The sequence below is a fragment of the Conger conger genome, chromosome 2 (assembly GCF_963514075.1).
Source record: "Conger conger chromosome 2, fConCon1.1, whole genome shotgun sequence".
NCBI lineage: Eukaryota > Metazoa > Chordata > Actinopteri > Anguilliformes > Congridae > Conger > Conger conger.
The window spans coordinates 86,881,963-86,899,838 of NC_083761.1; the positions used below are offsets into that span (position 1 = coordinate 86,881,963).

Here is a 17,876-nt window from a genome sequence, read left to right on the forward strand (position 1 = left end):
CCACTTTATTGGGTAGACCTGTACACCAGCTTGTTCAAGAAAATATTGAATCAGCCAATAATGTGGCAGCACCTAAATGCCTAAAAGAATGCAGACATGGTCGAGAGGTTCAGTTGTTTTTCAGACCAAATATCAGAATGAGGAAGAAATGTGATCTAAGTGACTGGTTGATGTTGGTGCCAGACAGGGTGGTTTGAGTATCTGCTGATCTCCTGGGGGTTTCATGCACAACAGTCTCTAGAGTTTGTGGAGAATGGTGCGAAAAACTAAAAACATCTAGTGAGCAGCAGTTCTGCGGGCAGAAACACCTTGTTAATGAGAGAGGTCAGAGCAGAAAGGCCAGACTGGTCAAAGCTGACAGGAAGTCGACAGTAACGCAAACTACTACACATTACAGCAGTAGAACAGCATCTCTTCACACACAACGTGTCAAACCTCTAAGTAGATAGGCTACAGCAGCAGAAGACCATTAAGTCTAATAAATGCCTAAAACAGTGCTCACTGAGTGTATATAGTGCTATTATTTCAATTTGAGTATCTCTATCTCTCTATCTCTCTTTCTCTCTATCTCTCTCTCTCCCTCTCTCTCTCTCTCTATCTCTCTCTCTCCCTCTCTCTCTCTCTCTCCCACTATCTCTCTATCTCTCTATCTCTCTCTCTCCCTCTCTCTATCTCCCTCTCTCCCTCTCTCTCTCTCTCTCTCTCTCTCTCTCTCTCCCTCTCTCTATCTCTCTCTCTCCCTCTCTCTCTCTCTCTCTCTCTCTCTCTCTCTCTCTCTCTCTCTCAGGCAGGGAGGATGTGAGGCTGGTGAATGGTAGCAGCCCCTGTGCTGGGAGAGTGGAGGTTTACCATCGGGGAGAGTGGGGGACAGTGTGTGATGATCGCTGGGACATGAGAGGTGCTGGAGTGGTGTGCAGACAGCTGGGCTGTGGAGATGCTGTAGATGCACTAGGAGAGGCTCACTTTGGACCAGGGTCTGGGAGAATATGGATGGGTGCTGTGTCCTGCAGTGGATCAGAATCCTCACTGAAGCAGTGTGGGTCACGAGGATGGGGTAAACATCGTTGTAATCATGGAGAGGATGCTGGAGTGATCTGCTCAGGTTGGACTCAGCTCTTACAATAGTCTTATACCAAATGGCACTTTGGGTTTAAATGAGGATATGTACATTTTTAAAAGCAAACTTATATTACATGTGTCTAAAACATAGTATTTCATTTTTTATGTTGTGTTATAAGGCGGCACGGATGGTGCAGTGGGTAGCACTGCCGCCTCACAGCAAGGAGGTCCTGGGTTCGAATCCCCGTCGGCCGGGGCCTCTCTGTGCGGAGTTTGCATGTTCTTCCCGTGTCTGCGTGGGTTTCCTCCGGGTACTCCGGTTTCCTCCCACAGTCCAAAGACATGCACGTTAGGCCGATTGGAGAGTCTAAATTGCCCGTAGGCATGAGTGTGTGAGTGAATGGTGCGTGTGCCCTGTGATGGACTGGCGACCTGTCCAGGGTGTATTCCTGCCTTTCGCCCAATGTATGCTGGGATAGGCTCCAGCCCCCCTGCGACCCTGATCAGGATAAGTGGGTTCAGATAATGGATGGATGGATGGATGTTGTGTTATAAACTGATGTGTGCATTGTGCCATTCACTGAACTAACCAGAGTTTGCACAGTTGCAACAGACTCATGTTTATGTTCTGTCTTTCTATGTTGCTCTTATTCTGTAAATGTGATTGGCTCATCTCCTAAAGAGGTTGACAGGTAATTGTCTCACCTCAGACTGCAGTAGACGTGTGATTGGCTCATCTCACACCCTATGTATAATAGCTGTGCAGTCCTGTGTTCAGACAGCTGTGCTGAATGTTGTCTCTGGAATAAGGTGCCAGCCATTGCTAATGATTCTCTCTTTATTCTCTGTTCAACTGCAGGGGTCAGGCTGGTGGGCGGGACTGACCTGTGCTCTGGGAGAGTAGAGGTGCATCATGGGAGCTCCTGGGGCACGGTGTGTGATGCTGACTTTGACCAGCGGGACGCAGAGGTTGTGTGCAGGGAGCTGGGCTGTGGGGCTCCTAAAGAGCTGCGTGGGGCAGCTGCATTCGGCCAGGGTGAGGGCCAGGTGTGGGCAGAGGAGATTCAGTGCAGAGGCAACGAATCTCAGATTAACTTCTGCCCCACAGCACCCTCACAGAATCAACCCTGCTCCCATGGAAACGATGTGGGCCTGGTGTGTTCTGGTAAGAGTCTTCTCTGCACTGTGAGAGTTTCTGTGATGCTGGGTGAATATAGCCCCTTAATGGGCCATATGAGTTTATATTTAACAAGGTCTTTATTCATTATACTGTGAAATGTTACACGCCAGTGTGTGTGAGTTTAATCAAGTGTGGAGTTTGGATGATCTCCCTGATATTACATTACATTACATTATTGGCATTTGGCAGACGCTCTTATCCAGAGCGACGTACAACAAAGTGCATACCCATAACCAGGGATAAGTTCGCTGAAAGACCCTAGAGGGAAGTACAATTTCAACTGCTACCTGTACAACAAAGATAAGGACAAGGGCCATTTTTTTTTTTTTTTTTTGAACAAACAAACAAACAGAGCGAAAGTGACCAAAGTTAACTATCCAAACACTGCTTACCTAGCCACCTAAAAATACTGATTACTGATATGTACCTCGAACCATCTCAACATCCTCATTTCTTCTATTCAGGGTGGAACTGTCCTTACATCTGGGAAAGTCAAACTTCTATACTCGTGACCACTTTATTGGGTAGACCAGTACACCAGCTTGTTAATGCAAATATTGAATCAGCCAATAATGTGGCAGCATCTAAATGCATAAAAGCATGTAGACATGGTGAAGAGGTTCAGCTGTTTTTCAGACCAAATGTCAGAATGGGGAAGAAATGTGATCTAAGTGACTGTTTGATGTTGGTGCCAGACAGGGTGGTTTGAGTATCTGCTGATCTCCTGGGGTTTTCATGCGCAACAGTCTCTAGAGTTTGTGGAGAATGGTGCGATAAACAAAAAACATCCAGGGAGCAGCGGTTCTGCGGACAGAAACACCTTGTTCAAAAGAGAGTTCAAAGGAGAAGGGCCAGACCGGTCGAAGCTGACAGGAAGTCGACAGAAACGCAAACAACCACACATTACGGCAGTGGTATGCAGAAGAGTATCTCTGAACACACAACGTGTCAATCCTTAAAGTGGATAGGCTACAGCAGCAGAAGACCAATAAGTCTTGTGTTACGATCGCTTGTAAATCGTAACATGAAGGACACACACCAGTTTAAGGAATAACAAAATAGAATTTAATAAGACAAAAGATAACAAAATATACAAAAATTAGTAATGAGGTGTGTAGAGCTATGTGTCATGTATTTAATGTAGGTACATAAATTGAATGTGACTGGATACGTGTAAATGTTAGCCAGTCAAACAAAAAGGCTTGTCAGCATTGGAGGAAGCAAGCCCCAACTGCAGGAATGGCAGATGTCTTAAGCCAAAGCCTCCGGCCACAGGTGCACCTCATTAAGCTGATGACCCTCTTGTTCCTCAGCCAGCCACTTGAAAGACAAAAAACAGAAAAACCAGAAACGGATACGAGCGGGCCGTCACACTTGTAAGGCGGAAATTATTAACATCTGGCATTATCACTCAGGGCACTGGTCAACTTGCTGGCTTCCTCTGGTCCTGTGGAATATGTGGTTGTGAAGTAATTTAACCCAGGAGCATGCACCATTAACCCCCACTATCTCCGCACCCATACGGGCAGGAGCCTGTGGGGGAAGACTCAGGCCTCCAGCCGTAAAACTCGTTACGACGGGGCAACATCCTTTACGGCACGGGAAGGTTTCAGAGGGCATGGCCTGTTAGGCCCTGACCTTCTCCTGAACCCCCCTTCATTGCTCGCTCCCTCTTTACTCAGTCACTAAATTATGTGTACAGCACTGGATGTTTCATGACAAAGTCAGTTTCGATAATATTCATGTTTGGTATTATTCTGATTGTTTCAGTGCGACTGGTGCAATGGTTTCATTTCTGCAACAGCAAACCCTGGACATCATAACCAACCAGGAACCAGGAAAAAACTCTGTGGAGCTCTGCCCCAGTGAAGCCATGTGCTTCAACCCCCCTGCGTTTCCTGGGGAGGCGTGGCTCCAAATTACAGATGGGTGACCCATTTTTAGGGTTAACATCAAAGGCCAGATTTTGGATTTAAGGACAGTAAACTAAGCATTCTGGGAGGATGCAATCAGTCTCTCCCGTGCACACCGTGCACGTAATTTCTATGTACAGGGTGTCTGTAGCCAGACTCCCGTATGTAGCTTTTATTACCAGGTATGACTTTTAAGACTTTGGTTTCCATTGTAATGCTTTTTTGATTTGGAACTAGTGTGTAATTACGTATGTAATCTGCCAGGTAAAATAAATTGTTAAAACTTGATCTGTGTGGTTTCGCTTACTGACACTCAAAGTTATACAGGGAATGCTTGGTTTACCCCCTCGAACTGGTCTAGGGAGGATGAATATTTACGCTTAATGTATCACGGCGTATAGCACCCGTAGACCTATGTTGGTAAATCCCTCGCCTCCGCGTGGTAGTTCATTCATGTCGAGCACAGCCGTAGCTAGGTTGGTCTGCTTGGGTCCCTAGGCTGTAAACAGATATACCCAAGAGTAGCTATTCCTGCGACCTCTGTAATGACTACAGATAGCTAGTCAGTTTGTGAGACGTGCACATAACGCGCGATGTGACATGCGGCGGTACCAGCAGAGGACTGTTCGGAGAGTAAATCTCAGTACAGGATTCCTATAGCGATCAAGTCAAAATTATCAATAAGAAATCTACCTAATGTGGATAACTAATCTAAATTATTATTCTAAAATGGAGTCAGATAAACGAAGGTGAATCTATTGGCCCTATTGTGGAGATTCTTGTTCAGCCCGGACCAGTGAAGGGTGGAAGGCAGAGTGGTACTACTGCCTTTGTATCATGATTTATTTATTGGCTGATCTAGAATCTCCGCATAGGGGCCACTAATTTTTAACCCTATTAGTATTCTTTCAGCAACACCAGAAGGACGAGCACGCTGATACCTTCAGCCCTCGCTAAATTCCGTCGTTGGGTTAGCGTGGGGTTCTACAGTCTAAAAAATAAGTCTAATAAATACCTCTGTTGCACAAGTGGGGTGACATTGGCTCAGGAGGTATGAGCAGTTGTCAGGCAGTCGGAGTGTTGCTGTATCAATCCCCGCTCTGGGTGTGTCGAAGTCTCAAGACTGAGCAAGACACCCCCATTTGCTCTTGAAAAGCTGGTTGGTGCCTTGCATGGCAGCCAATCGCTGTTGGTGCAAGAACAAAAACAAAAGAGCCAGGGGTATATCACACTCGAAAAATATAAGAAATAACATTAAGTGCTTTGATAGCCTTTTTGTTTGTTGAATTAGAAAGTAGTTTCACATATCGTTCAACATCTTTCATGAAAACAACAAAGTAAGGTTTTTTATTACTAAATTTACATTTATGAATGAAACATTTTGCCAGCATCAATATCAAATTTATTTTTCCCAAAATAAATTAAATTATTTAAAGATATTGTCAATGAAAAATCTGCAAAGGTCTACTGAAATCAGTAGTAAAAGAGTCATAATACTACAACGACAAAGAGCAAAAACAGAAAAAGCAATAAAAACGCCCCAAAAAAGTTGCAGCGTTGTGATCTGCACTGCCATTGGAAAACCCTGTTTTTTGTTTTTCACGTCAGATTATATATTATTTGTTTTATGCTAAAAATAGCTACAATGGGGAACCTGACAGACGCGCCACATCGGTTGCAGGTTGCCATCGATAGGCCACTGATTACTGAATCTTGAGTTTCATTAACAATAAAAAACGCATGGTGGTTGGTCTCGCTTTCTTGCTTTTTATATGAAATTTGCACAAGAGGGCATCGAAGAAACACGATCATGAAAGTATTACATATATCCTTTCTTTAGTTTTGGATAGGTAAGCGTTTTAAATGTATTGTCCTGTTTTCAACCGGTTGAGAATGTTCTCCTTGCAGTGCATCACATGAGGACGTTAGCTAGCTAGATAATTTGGTTTCATAAGGACGTTAACTTAAATGTATGGGTGTTTTTATCTTAACTTGGCTAGCTAGCAAGCAAAAATTTTTATTGGATAAGCCAGCATCCTTACCTTAGCTATCGATCATAGTTGAAATAGTAAGTTAGCTAGCGTTTGAAAACTCACAGCGCGAGCGTCTATCATGGAGGTAGCTATGGTAACAAACCACAATGTGTGGAAAGTGGGGACACGGTCTGTCAATCATAGCTAATTGATGTACATTTGTTTTATTGTTTAACTGGCAAGTGTCACATTCAACCACCATGTTACTGTTTAAATCAACAGAATGCAGGTCCTCTCTGTTCTGATAGAATGGGAAATCATAATGCTTTAGCTCTTAGCCGTAACCCTAACCAGCTCCACTGCAGTCATATCTGCATTACAATAGCACAGGGGTGTCTAATTTTATCTGTAAAGGGCCAAGGTGGGTTCAGGTTTTTGTTTTAGCCCGTCATAATCGGGGTATCGTAGTGCTGGGCAAAAACAAGAACTCACGCTCACACCGGTCCTTTTTGGATAAGATTGGGGGCGACATTGGCTCAGGAGGTAAGAGCAGTCGTCTGGCAGTCGGGGGGTTGCTGGGTGATCCCCTGGGTGTGTCGAAGTGTCCCTGAGCAAGACACCTAACCCCCAGATGCTTCTGATTAGCTGGCTGGTGCCTTGCATGGTAGCCAATTGCTGTTGGTGTGTGTGTGTGTGTGTGAATGGATGAATGAGAACCATCAATTATACAGCGCTTTGGATGAAGGCACTAAATAAATGCAGACCATTTGCCATTTGATTGGACACCCCTGATCTAGCAGTTAGAGCGTTGACCCCGCCCACACCTACTCTGAGGCGGTCACATGGTTTCCCAGTACATGGATGAGTGAAATGCGCTCAGCTGAATACCAGGTTAAAGCTCGTTTGCACTGTATGTTTGATGAGAACATTATTATGAGGGAGAAGCTCAGTCTGTTCTCTGTCTTACAGAGACACCCCAGGCTGTCTTGACGGTCTCTCCACATGGGCGGATATATAGAGGACAAGCTGTCAGTCTCTCTTGTGAGGTCACAGTGCCCTCTGCTGGCTGGGAATATTACTGGTACAAAGGAGATGGATCAAGTGGCACTGCCCTCATTGCCAGTACAGCTGAAGGCTCGTACACCCTCAGTGCTGCAGCTCTTGCACACACCGGGGAGTACAGCTGCAGAGCAGGGAGGAGCAACCCAGTCTGGTACACAGAGTACAGTCACCCTGTCCACAAACAGGTAACAGGTGAGTGCTGTTACACAGAGCACAGTCATCCTGTCCACATACAGGTAACAGGTGAGTGCTGGTACACAGAGTACAGTCACCCTGTCCACATACAGGTAACAGGTGAGTGCTGTTACACAGAGTACAGTCATCCTGTCCACATACAGGTAACAGGTGAGGGCTGACTGATATTCTTCTGTGTGTAAAACTTGCAAGGTCCCATAATGCAGTGGGTATTACTGAAAAACCACATAAATTCTGGTCATTCTGGTATCCTGTTTGTTCCATAACTGCCAACATACTTTTCCGGTATTCATTATTGAATGTCTTTTCTAAATAGTATTCCTAAAAGAATTCCAGCTGCCTTTATCCCTCTGTGAGGGTGATTTGTTTTCTCCACAGTCATAAATACACTGGTGTGAAAACGGAACAGTGACCCAGTCTGTCTGCTTCCCACAGCACTGCCTAAGGCCACTCTGGATGTAGAGCCAAAATGGTGTCCACTGTACACTGTATTACAGTACACGGCATTCACTTACTGTAGCAGATGCATTACAGTACACTGCATTCACTTACTGTAGCAGATGCATTACAGTACACTGCATTCACTTACTGTAGCAGATGCATTACAGTGCACTGCATACACTGTAGCAGATGCATTACAGTACACTGCATACACTTACTGTAGCAGATGCATTACGGTACACTGCCTACACTTACTGTACCAGATGCATTACAGTACACTGCATTCACTTACTGTAGCAGATGCATTACAGTACACGGCATAAACTTACTGTAGCAGATGCATTACAGTACACTTACTGTAGCAGATGCATTACAGTACACTGCATACACTTACTGTAGCAGATGCATTGCAGTGCACTTACTGTAGCAGATGCATTACAGTACACTGCATTCACTTACTGTAGCAGATGCATTACAGTACACTTTCTGTAGCAGATGCATTACAGTACACTTACTGTAGCAGATGCATTACAGTACACTTACTGTAGCAGATGCTTATGTTCAGAGTGACGTTCAGCACAGGAGCAATGTATAGCAGTATGCATCCCTCATCTCTGTGTCTCCACAGGCAGAGTGATGTGTGGTCTGGGTGCTGCTCCTCTCCTGCTGGCCACCATTGTACTGTGTGTGAAATGGTACAGGAGACCAGGTGATGTGCTTTCACTGGGATGCACACTTACTCTCTAAAACATGATGTGTGTTTCAGGGCTCAGGCTGCAGCTCTGCTCACTCACAGTTCTCTCTCATCTGTTGTGATGCTACACTGGAGGGAATGTGGAAATTGCCATATAAAACACACAGAGGCTGGGTCCGTGTACTTATGTGAAATGAGAATGAAGCCTGAGAGCTCAGGACTCTTTTTTCATCATTGTGATGTTTCTCAGCTTGCAGGAGGGGAAATTGGGGGTGCAGTCATTTTAGGGAATGGGAACAGGAAGATGTTGTGTCTTTAGAGCGCAGCATCTGTACGATATGAGCAGAGTTTCTGATTCACCTGGGCTGCACTTGTGATCCTCGTGTAGTTAGTTTGCTTTGATTGCTTTATGTTTGTTCTACGTTAGGTCACTGAACTTTATGCTTGATGCAGTAAATTGACGTAAATTGACTGAAATTGAATATGTATGTCACCATGTGTCTGTATGTATTAAATTGGATAGATGTTAAACTCTGTGTTACATTATTTTTAAAGTGTAATGTAGCTGTGTTACTCTTCCCCTACAATAGCGGGTTAAGATAATGGATGGATGGAAATTGGTAACGTTAGAAGGTTTATTATGTTAACTCCTCCATTTTACAATTGCCTAACTTCACCATTCTATGCTCGACATATATAGAATATATATCACTGACATTATAACTGATGTTCAAACCCTGAAGTCCATCCATCCATCCATCCATCCTTTATCTGAACCCGCTTATCCTGAACAGGGTCGCAGGGTGGCTGGAGCCTATCCCAGCATACATTGGGCAAAAGGCAGGAATACACCCTGGACAGGTCGCCAGTCCATCGCAGGGCACACACACCATTCACTCACACACTCATACCTACGGGCAATTTAAACTTTCCAATCAGCCTAACCTGCATGTCTTTGGACTGTGGGAGGAAACCGGAGTACCCGGAGGAAACCCACGCAGACACGGGGAGAACATGCAGACTCCACACAGAGAGGCCCTGGCCGATGGGGATTCAAACCCAGGACCTCCTTGCTGTGAGGCGGCAGTGCACCATCCGTGCCGCCACCCCTGAAGTCTCATATGTAATTGACAGATTTCCGTGTCCACAAAAATCGGATCTTAAGAATGAATGAATTGATCCAGGATATCTATATCTGTCAGGTTCTGTCAGGTACGGGGAGACAGAGGAACCAAGCGCAGACTCAGGGAGAAAAATAGCAGGTTTAATGACACAGGGGGGCAGATCCAGAACACAATCCAGAAAACAGGCAAGGTCGAGATCCAGGCAGACAGGTAAATGTGGGACAGGCAGAATTCATAAGTGGAGGAGACAGAAAAACAGAAGCACAAATCCAAGAATCAAAAGGAGACTCAAAAAAGCCAGGTGGAGTTCAAAACCAAAAGATCCAAAAACAGAACTGAACAGAGCGGAGAGGAGCAGGACCGAACAGAACAGAACAGAACAGAACAGAACAGAACAGAACAGAACAGATAACAGGCACAGGTACAGGGAGCTAGAACTGGGGTGGGGAAAATTACATTAGGTCTGGCAGGGGTGTAGGGTTTGATGATTTTTTGTAGGCAAGCTGGGGAAGACCCCTTAACTGCTTGGAAGGCCAGCAGCAATGTTTTGAATTTGATGCGAGCCATGACAGGCAGCCAGTGGAGGGAAGTAAGCAGGGGGGTGATGTGAGTATTTGGGAAGGTTGAAGACCAGACGAGCTGCTGCATTCTGGATAAGTTAGAGGGGTCTGATGGTGGATGCTGGGAGGCCAGCCAAGAGGGAATTGCAGTCGTCCAGGCGGGACAAAACCATCGCTTGGACCAGGAGCTGGGTCGAGTAGAGGGTGAGAAAGGGGCGGATTCGGGAACAGAATACAGAAAGACGAACGAGCAACAAGAAACTAAAAATGACAGGTTTAAATACACTGGTGATTTCCAGATAATGAGACACTGCTGATGTTTTCTCTGTATGTCCAACAAACCTGGTTAACCTTTGTATCACAGCAGGATGCTGACTCACAGGTAACTTGCATCACCTGTGGTTTATTCCTATCAGATCTTTATTCAGCAACCAGTGCACTACACCGCCAATGACACAAAACTATTTCCCACATCATTAGCTATCTAAAGACACCAAACACTGTATGTGGAAAACCCATGGTTTATACAGTGCTATTTCAACTCATCAGTTCTGGGAGCATTCCACTGAGGTGGCAGAGTTGCGCAGAGGCAGCACAATGATGGGAGCAATAGTCCTGTATTGATGAGCACTGTCTTTTCATCAAGCCTTGCTGACCCTGTGTCAACATGGTCAACACAGTCTGTTTCCTTTTGGGGGTCTGCAGAGAGGCACACTTATGTACAATGCCCTACAGGGTCTCAGGGGAGCTTGGGCCCTCAGGGGGCTTCTTCGGGCAGAAGCAGTGCGGTTCAGCCTTATTTTTTGTAAAAGCAATGAAAAAATCATTCAGTTTGGTCCACATACAGTGCTCTTGTGCTCACAAAAAATGATTTAAAAAAACAGTATTCTAATTAAATATATATCTTACAGTATTCTGATTTTATTAAATGATTCCACTCTCTTCTACTGTTTCCACTATTCCCTTTATTTAGAACCACAAAAATTGAAACCATATTGAGACATGTATCAAGTACTTCTAACTGCAATATTAAAGTATTATAAAAACGCCGGTGATCTAAACAAATGTTTATATAATATTTCACGATAAATTAGTTACTTGAACCAGTGATTTTGGAAGTGCAAGATTTCTTCAAAGATATGCACAATGCATGTTTTGAACAGGCGAACAGGCTGTGTTTACAAGTACTTCTCGTTTTTAGTGTTGTGTCTAAGGTTTTTAAAATTGAGCACAAACTTAATGTATAATTAATTAAAATAAATGTAGGCTGTAGGCCAATACTTTTTTCTTTTTGGAAAAGTTCATTACCAGTTGCAGACTGCCGCACAAACGATACTTCATGTTAGATTAGGCTCATTGGATTTGAAACAAAACTGTCATTTCCAAAAAACTAGCCACACTGTGCATGTGCTGAAGATCAACCACATATTTCCTGTCTTCTGAAAAAAACATTTCCTCCCCACCAAGAGGGCAGAAACCACAGTGCTCACAGTGACCTGCAGAAAAACTTGCAAACGAGTTGTATCCAGTACATACTGCTATTGAAAAACTAGAGACTTCTGCACCGGTTTTTCTGGACATATTGTTTGGTGTCTGACATATGGAAGAAGCTCCATACCACAGTGTGGAACCCACTGATATTGAACTGCACAGGACTGGGAGGGAGGGCGATGGCTGGACGTATATTATCACGGTAGATATGCCCAGGGCCGTATTAAGGTTTTACTCTGTCATAACCACAGGCCATTTCTATGTTTGCAAATACGTACCCATATATGGGCAAAGAGCAGAGTGCTCACGTGTAGCTGGCCGGCTTCTCTGTAAAACATCCTAATATCTTTAAAAAGATTCAGTGGTATCTGGAATTATAATCCTCTGTGCTGGCACTAGCACGGCGACATCTGACCTATTTCACATCCCACCAATAAATCCCAAAAACCAGGGCATCTTCTTCTGCATAACTAGGTGCAGAATGGATAGCAGCATTTTTTGAAATGGTTTCTGAGTATTAAATATTGTGGGAGCTGGCTTAATGGTATGGGTAACAGTAAGCCTATGTTTGTTGAATTAAACTATTATTATTCGTATATTGATGAGTAGCAAATTGTTTTATCTGGAGCATCTTTGAGAGAGACTGACAAAGGTGTGTGTGCAGACACCAGCCACAAGCAAAGGAGGATAAACTGGCACATCACACCACTGTATTTTTAATAAAAATGTGTTGTTGGATTTTGTACTTGTGACAATAATTAATCCCACCAATCTTCAACATCTTATTAGTCTTACAATAATAACAATTTTATTATTATTATTTTCAATGTAAATACATGTTTACAGACCATTGGTTTGAATAGGCAACAGTACCTGCCTTAAAACAAAAATGTGCTCTTCAAAGTCCCATTCAGCTGGCAGATTTCAGTAAAGGATTCATTAATGTGCTGCTTTCATGAATGAAAGCTCTAGATGACATGAAATGGTGGTCAGAAGTCTATGCAAAATGCCTCAACTTCCAATGGGGGTTACATCCCCTCAGAACCGCCCCCATTTGTGTCCCTACCAATGTGAAAATCAAACCTACACCCTTGGACTCTTCCCAGTCCCTGTCAAGAGACACCAATGCTCTACAAAGCTCCTCTCAGAGACTGGGAACAGATGTTGTGTCAATTTGAACTGATTTGTTTATTAGGGCATTGGCTTCTTCCTCCTCTATTTCTGCACTGCATGGAGGCTCTCTGTGAGGCTGGCGTTGGTGTTGTCTGTGGGCCTGTCTGTGAGGCTGGCATTGGGTCTCTGTGGGCCTGTCTGTGAGGCTGACTGGGGCCTGACTGGCACTGGTGTGGAGGCTGACTGATCCCCCTCTACAAAAGCAAATGCCATTCCAAGATGAGATTTCATCTTTCATATTATTCATATTAGTTTAGGACACAAATTGAATCACTCAGGTCTTAATAATAAAATACCATATTGGTAAAATCATAATTAAGCACCTATAAATTTTAGAGCATGTTTTCCCATTCATAGTCACTGATGAATCAAATTAACTCTTTATTACAGTTTCTGAAGTAGCCTAAATAATATGCACACTTCACATTACATAATCTAAAACATATTACCTACCTGAATTGTATTTAAGACATTTTCACTGCAACACCAAATGACACATGGGTTTGCTAAATTAACAGAAATGCATTCGATATGGATGCAATAACTTTACGTTGTTCAACGCCAAATCTGACGGAGACAAACAGTGGATTCAGTGGTTTCTCCTGTTCGCCTATAGCCTAAAAAGCAAAGTGGCTTCACAACATGGATCGCCTTTGCTTTTACTTTCGTCAAGCCGTTCAGTTTGTGACGGCTAATGAATTGAACCGAATTTCAATTTCATAAATTGGTAACGTTAGAAGGTTTATTATGTTAACTCCTCTATCCATCCATCCATCCATCGCGGTTCAAGCTGACCCCTTGACTGCTTGGAAGGCTAGCACCAATGTTTTGAATTTGATGTGAGCCATGATAGGCAGCCAGTGGAGGGAAGTAAGCAGGTGACGTACAGTTGATTAGACTAAGCAGGAGACAATCCTCCCCTGCAGCAATGCAGGGTTAAGGGCCTTGCTCAAGGGCTTATTATCTTATTGTGGCTACACCAGGATTAGAACCACCGACCTTGCGTGTCGCAGTCATTTACCTTAACCACAATGCTGCAAGCCGCCCCACATAATGTAAAACCTCTGTTGGCTACATAAATTGTATTTAAGACATTTTCACTGCAACACCAAATGACACATGGGTTACAACTAGGTCACTTCTCTGTGATAAACTCTAAGCTCAAAAAACACATTTCATTTCACAAAACCACTTCTGTTAGACACACACATACTTTAAGAAGCTATATCTCCTAAATGGATTGACCAAAGTGATACCTAATTGTGTAGCTCTGATCTTCTAGTTTCACATCAAATAAAAATCAGATCTGCACGAAGATACACCATTTACTGCATTGTACGACATTTTGACTTCTTCCTCTCTAATGCTATGTCAAAAGCATCCTCTCATGGCACTGGTAACCCAATGAAGTAAACTATCTGATCCCTTTCTGAGGACAAAACCATGTCAGGTCTCAAGGAGGTTGAAACAATAATCGGGAACGTGGAGTTTCCTACCAATATCTGTTAGTAGTTTCCTGTCCATCTACCAGTATGATTTACCTGTGGTTGAACAGCACTACTCTGCCCCTCTTGCATGAAAGCAATCAAACAATTTCCACTATAAGCAGCATGCAAGTTAACCTTGACGTGTTTGCTTTCAAATACTTGACCCAAACAATTAAGAACTTGACATGATTGTGAAAGAAAAAAATCTAGGGTCCCTAAATAAGAGCAAAAAAGGGAAATGAGGGACCACAGCAAGCTTCCTTTAGGGGAGGGCTCAGTTTATTTTAGAGCTCAGAGGTGTGAGAATCCACTCTGCTCTGTGGAAGGGTGCGTTTGTCTGCGCTGAAGATGAAGAGATGTCTGCTGTTCCTCTCTTTCTCCTCCCTCCTCCTGCTCTCCACAGCCAGTGAGTACCAGCTTCATCCTCCTCTCCTGCTTCTCCACACCCAGTCAGGGTCAGAGATTGGGGGCCAGGGCCAAGGGTTCAGAGGGTCTGCTGGTCAAAGGGCTCTCCAGTAAGAGCAGGGTTACAGGCAGCCTCTAAACACCACAGATTACTGGAGGGACATTTCTCTGCCTGATTCATTGAGTTTTCATCAAACATGTTATTATGAATTATTTAGAAAATGTTTCTGTATTTATTTGACATACTCTCTTCACAGCAGTGCATTTGAGTTCCTCATGAGAGCACTTTAATAAATTATTTTAAAAAATATATATTTAAAAAAATGACAAAAAAAAAAAGTATACAAACACTAACAAGTACTAGTGGTAACGCCTGTGGAAACCTTTACTTTCTAAGCAGGGCTAAAGCAACATTGATCCAGAGTCAGACTTCTTATGAAGATCTTTTAAAATAACAGACTCTGAAAAGTTAATATCCTCAACCTCTTCTTATACAAATATATAATAATAATATATGAAATATTACTTAAAGCTCACATTGGTTTGAATATGTGGCATGGTTTTTTTTAAAGCATGTTGTCAACTAAAATTAAAAAAATAAATCTGGAAATTTAACAAGTGAAAAAAGATATACTGATAAATAGTGATTAACGGGCAGGCATTTCATGAAGCGCAACTACAGATATGAACTGTTTCCTCATGGTGAAAACAACATTTGACTGAAAACAAAACCATCACAAATGTGAAACATTAAAAACACTTTTTGCTTTATATATAAAAAATGCAAAGTAGATGTGTTATGTTCGGCTCTGAGAACCCAAACGCAGACCACAGGATAATCCAAAATTGTTGTTTATTTGTACGAAGTCGTAGCCAGGAGATCCAATACAATGACAAAAACGAAAGGCAAAAGAATAGTCGAAAACTGGTGAGGGGGGGTCAAAAATCCGGAAAATCAAAAGGCTAAAGTACAGAAGGGCGAAGGCCAAAATCGAAGTCCGAAAACAAAGCAGAATGTCAAAAAACCAGAAAAGCAGAAAGGCAAACGAAACAAAAGGGCAAGGCAGGCTCGGAAATCAAAAGGCAAAGGGGTGCCTATCAAGAATTAGGCTTACGAAGTTTTCCGCACTAAGACTGATCAACGTTCTGACAAGGAACAATACAGAGACTGAGGTTTAAATACATGAAGGAAGGTGACAATCTAGGCGGGGCTGGGGAAAAGGTGGGCTAAACAAATAGACAACAGGTGGGGAAACGTAATAGGGTAATAACATCATAACAGGAGGGAGACGAAAACGCAGACTGGATGCACGTAACCAACATGTAAAACATACAGCTCCAGGTTAGGGAGTAGACATTTGCATAGCTTGAAGACGTAGTGATAGTTAGAGACAGGTGCAAACACTTCGCTGAAACTAAACAAGTAATCAGGGATAGCATAGGGAGGCGGAGTTACAGAAAAGTGCAGAAATACTAAGAGATTGCGTTAGTGAGTTAGTCTCCCCCTCTCCGAACCTCCACCTCACGCTCATGACTACTGTCTGTTCTGGCTCCACGGTGGTGGAACGAACTCCCCGTTCAGGTCAGAACTGTAGAATCTCTCCCCACCTTCAAGCGCAAACTGAAGACGCACCTCTTCAAGCAGCACCTCTCCCCATCCCTCCCTACCTCCCTGTGAACCTTAATTGTTGTCTTTGTGATTTACTTTGTGTTTTGATATTTTTAGTTGGCTAGGTAAGCAGTATGTGGATAGTTAAGTTTGGTCACTTTTGCTTTGTTGTTTGTTTATTTGTTGATTTAAAAATAATAAATGAATAAATATAGGCACTGGTCCTTATCTTTGTTGTACGGGTAGCAATTGAGATTGTACTTCCCTCTAGGGTCTTTCAGCGCACTTATCCCTGGTTATGGGGATGCACTTTGCTGTACGTCGCTCTGGATAAGAGCGTCTGCCAAATGCCAATAATGTAATGTAATGTAATATTTCTAAACTACCCAATAAAAGTGATTGTTAGTTAGTTAGTTAGTTAGACAGACAGTAAGTATATCAAACGGATTAGTTCTGTACAAAACCTAGATAAGTAGTAGTTAGTAAGAATCGTGCTTTACAACATTTAACTACCAAGAAAAAGCCGGAAGTAAGAATCGCGAGTTGGGAAGGAATTTCTTGAAAACCCGAAAATACCGTAAACCCGAATAGTGGGACACGCAGACAGGGGAGTGACCAGGCTGGTAAACATTCAGACGCAGACATAACAGGGGAAGACAAATGAGAACTGTAATGGAAAACACTAACCGATGAGCTATGAATAATTAACAAGAATAAACATGAATACCTACAGGACAAATACAGAAACATTTCAAGATGCCATGCATACAGGTTTCTAGCCATGACTAATTTGCAACCCCTGTCCCGGGCCAAATTTTTTAAAGTTAAAACAGGAAATACAGAAGCAGTGAACTTCAAATAATACCTAAATATTAAAAAGTGGTACAGATAAAAGACTAAAATAAGGACAAACACTAAAATAAGGGCAAAGACAAAAATCAAAATGTTAATAATACATAAAATCAGTGTTCACAGACTTGCTTCAGTTTCAGCATGTGTGTTTAAAAATCTTGAGCTCTTTCAATGTTTTAATTTCAGATGGTAATGTGTTCCACAGTTGTATACTTCTTACTGAGAAAGAAGACTGACCAAATGTTCTGCGTTTTGCTGCTCTGTGATTTCCAGTTGTTGCACCTCTGATTCCACTGTTTTGTTTGTTTTATTTCTGGGGCAAGGTTGTTCACACTTAAAAATAAGTTTAATAAATGGTACGTTTACAAAACTGTCAAAACTTAGCATGTTATGTTTCAGTAAAATTAGGCAATGGTGCCTGTTTATATAACGACCTGATGGGTGTAGTTGTTGTTTGGTTGGCCTGGCCCCAAACGGTTATACAGTATGATAAATGAGAAAATATAATGGCATGCATAAACTGCTGTGCTGCCTTAATAGGTATGTAATGTCTAATTAAGCGGAAGCAATTGAAATTTGTTTTGACAGTTTTGCACAACCTCTTTACATGTTTATCAAACTTAAGGTTTGAGTCTAAATTAACACCTAAAAATGTAAT

At 42.8% G+C, this 17,876-nt stretch overlaps 1 protein-coding gene across 1 annotated transcript in view; it reads left to right on the forward strand.

Annotated features, from left to right (window-relative positions):
• The first annotated feature begins 891 nt into the window (after nt 1-891).
• Nucleotides 892-17,876, forward strand: part of LOC133121439 (deleted in malignant brain tumors 1 protein-like) — a 36,475-nt gene continuing 19,490 nt past the window's right edge. The window contains exons 1-2 of the mRNA XM_061230603.1: nt 892-1,102; nt 1,919-2,224. Coding sequence (XP_061086587.1) covers nt 892-1,102; nt 1,919-2,224 — 517 coding nt within the window. The remainder of the gene's footprint in view (nt 1,103-1,918; nt 2,225-17,876) is intronic.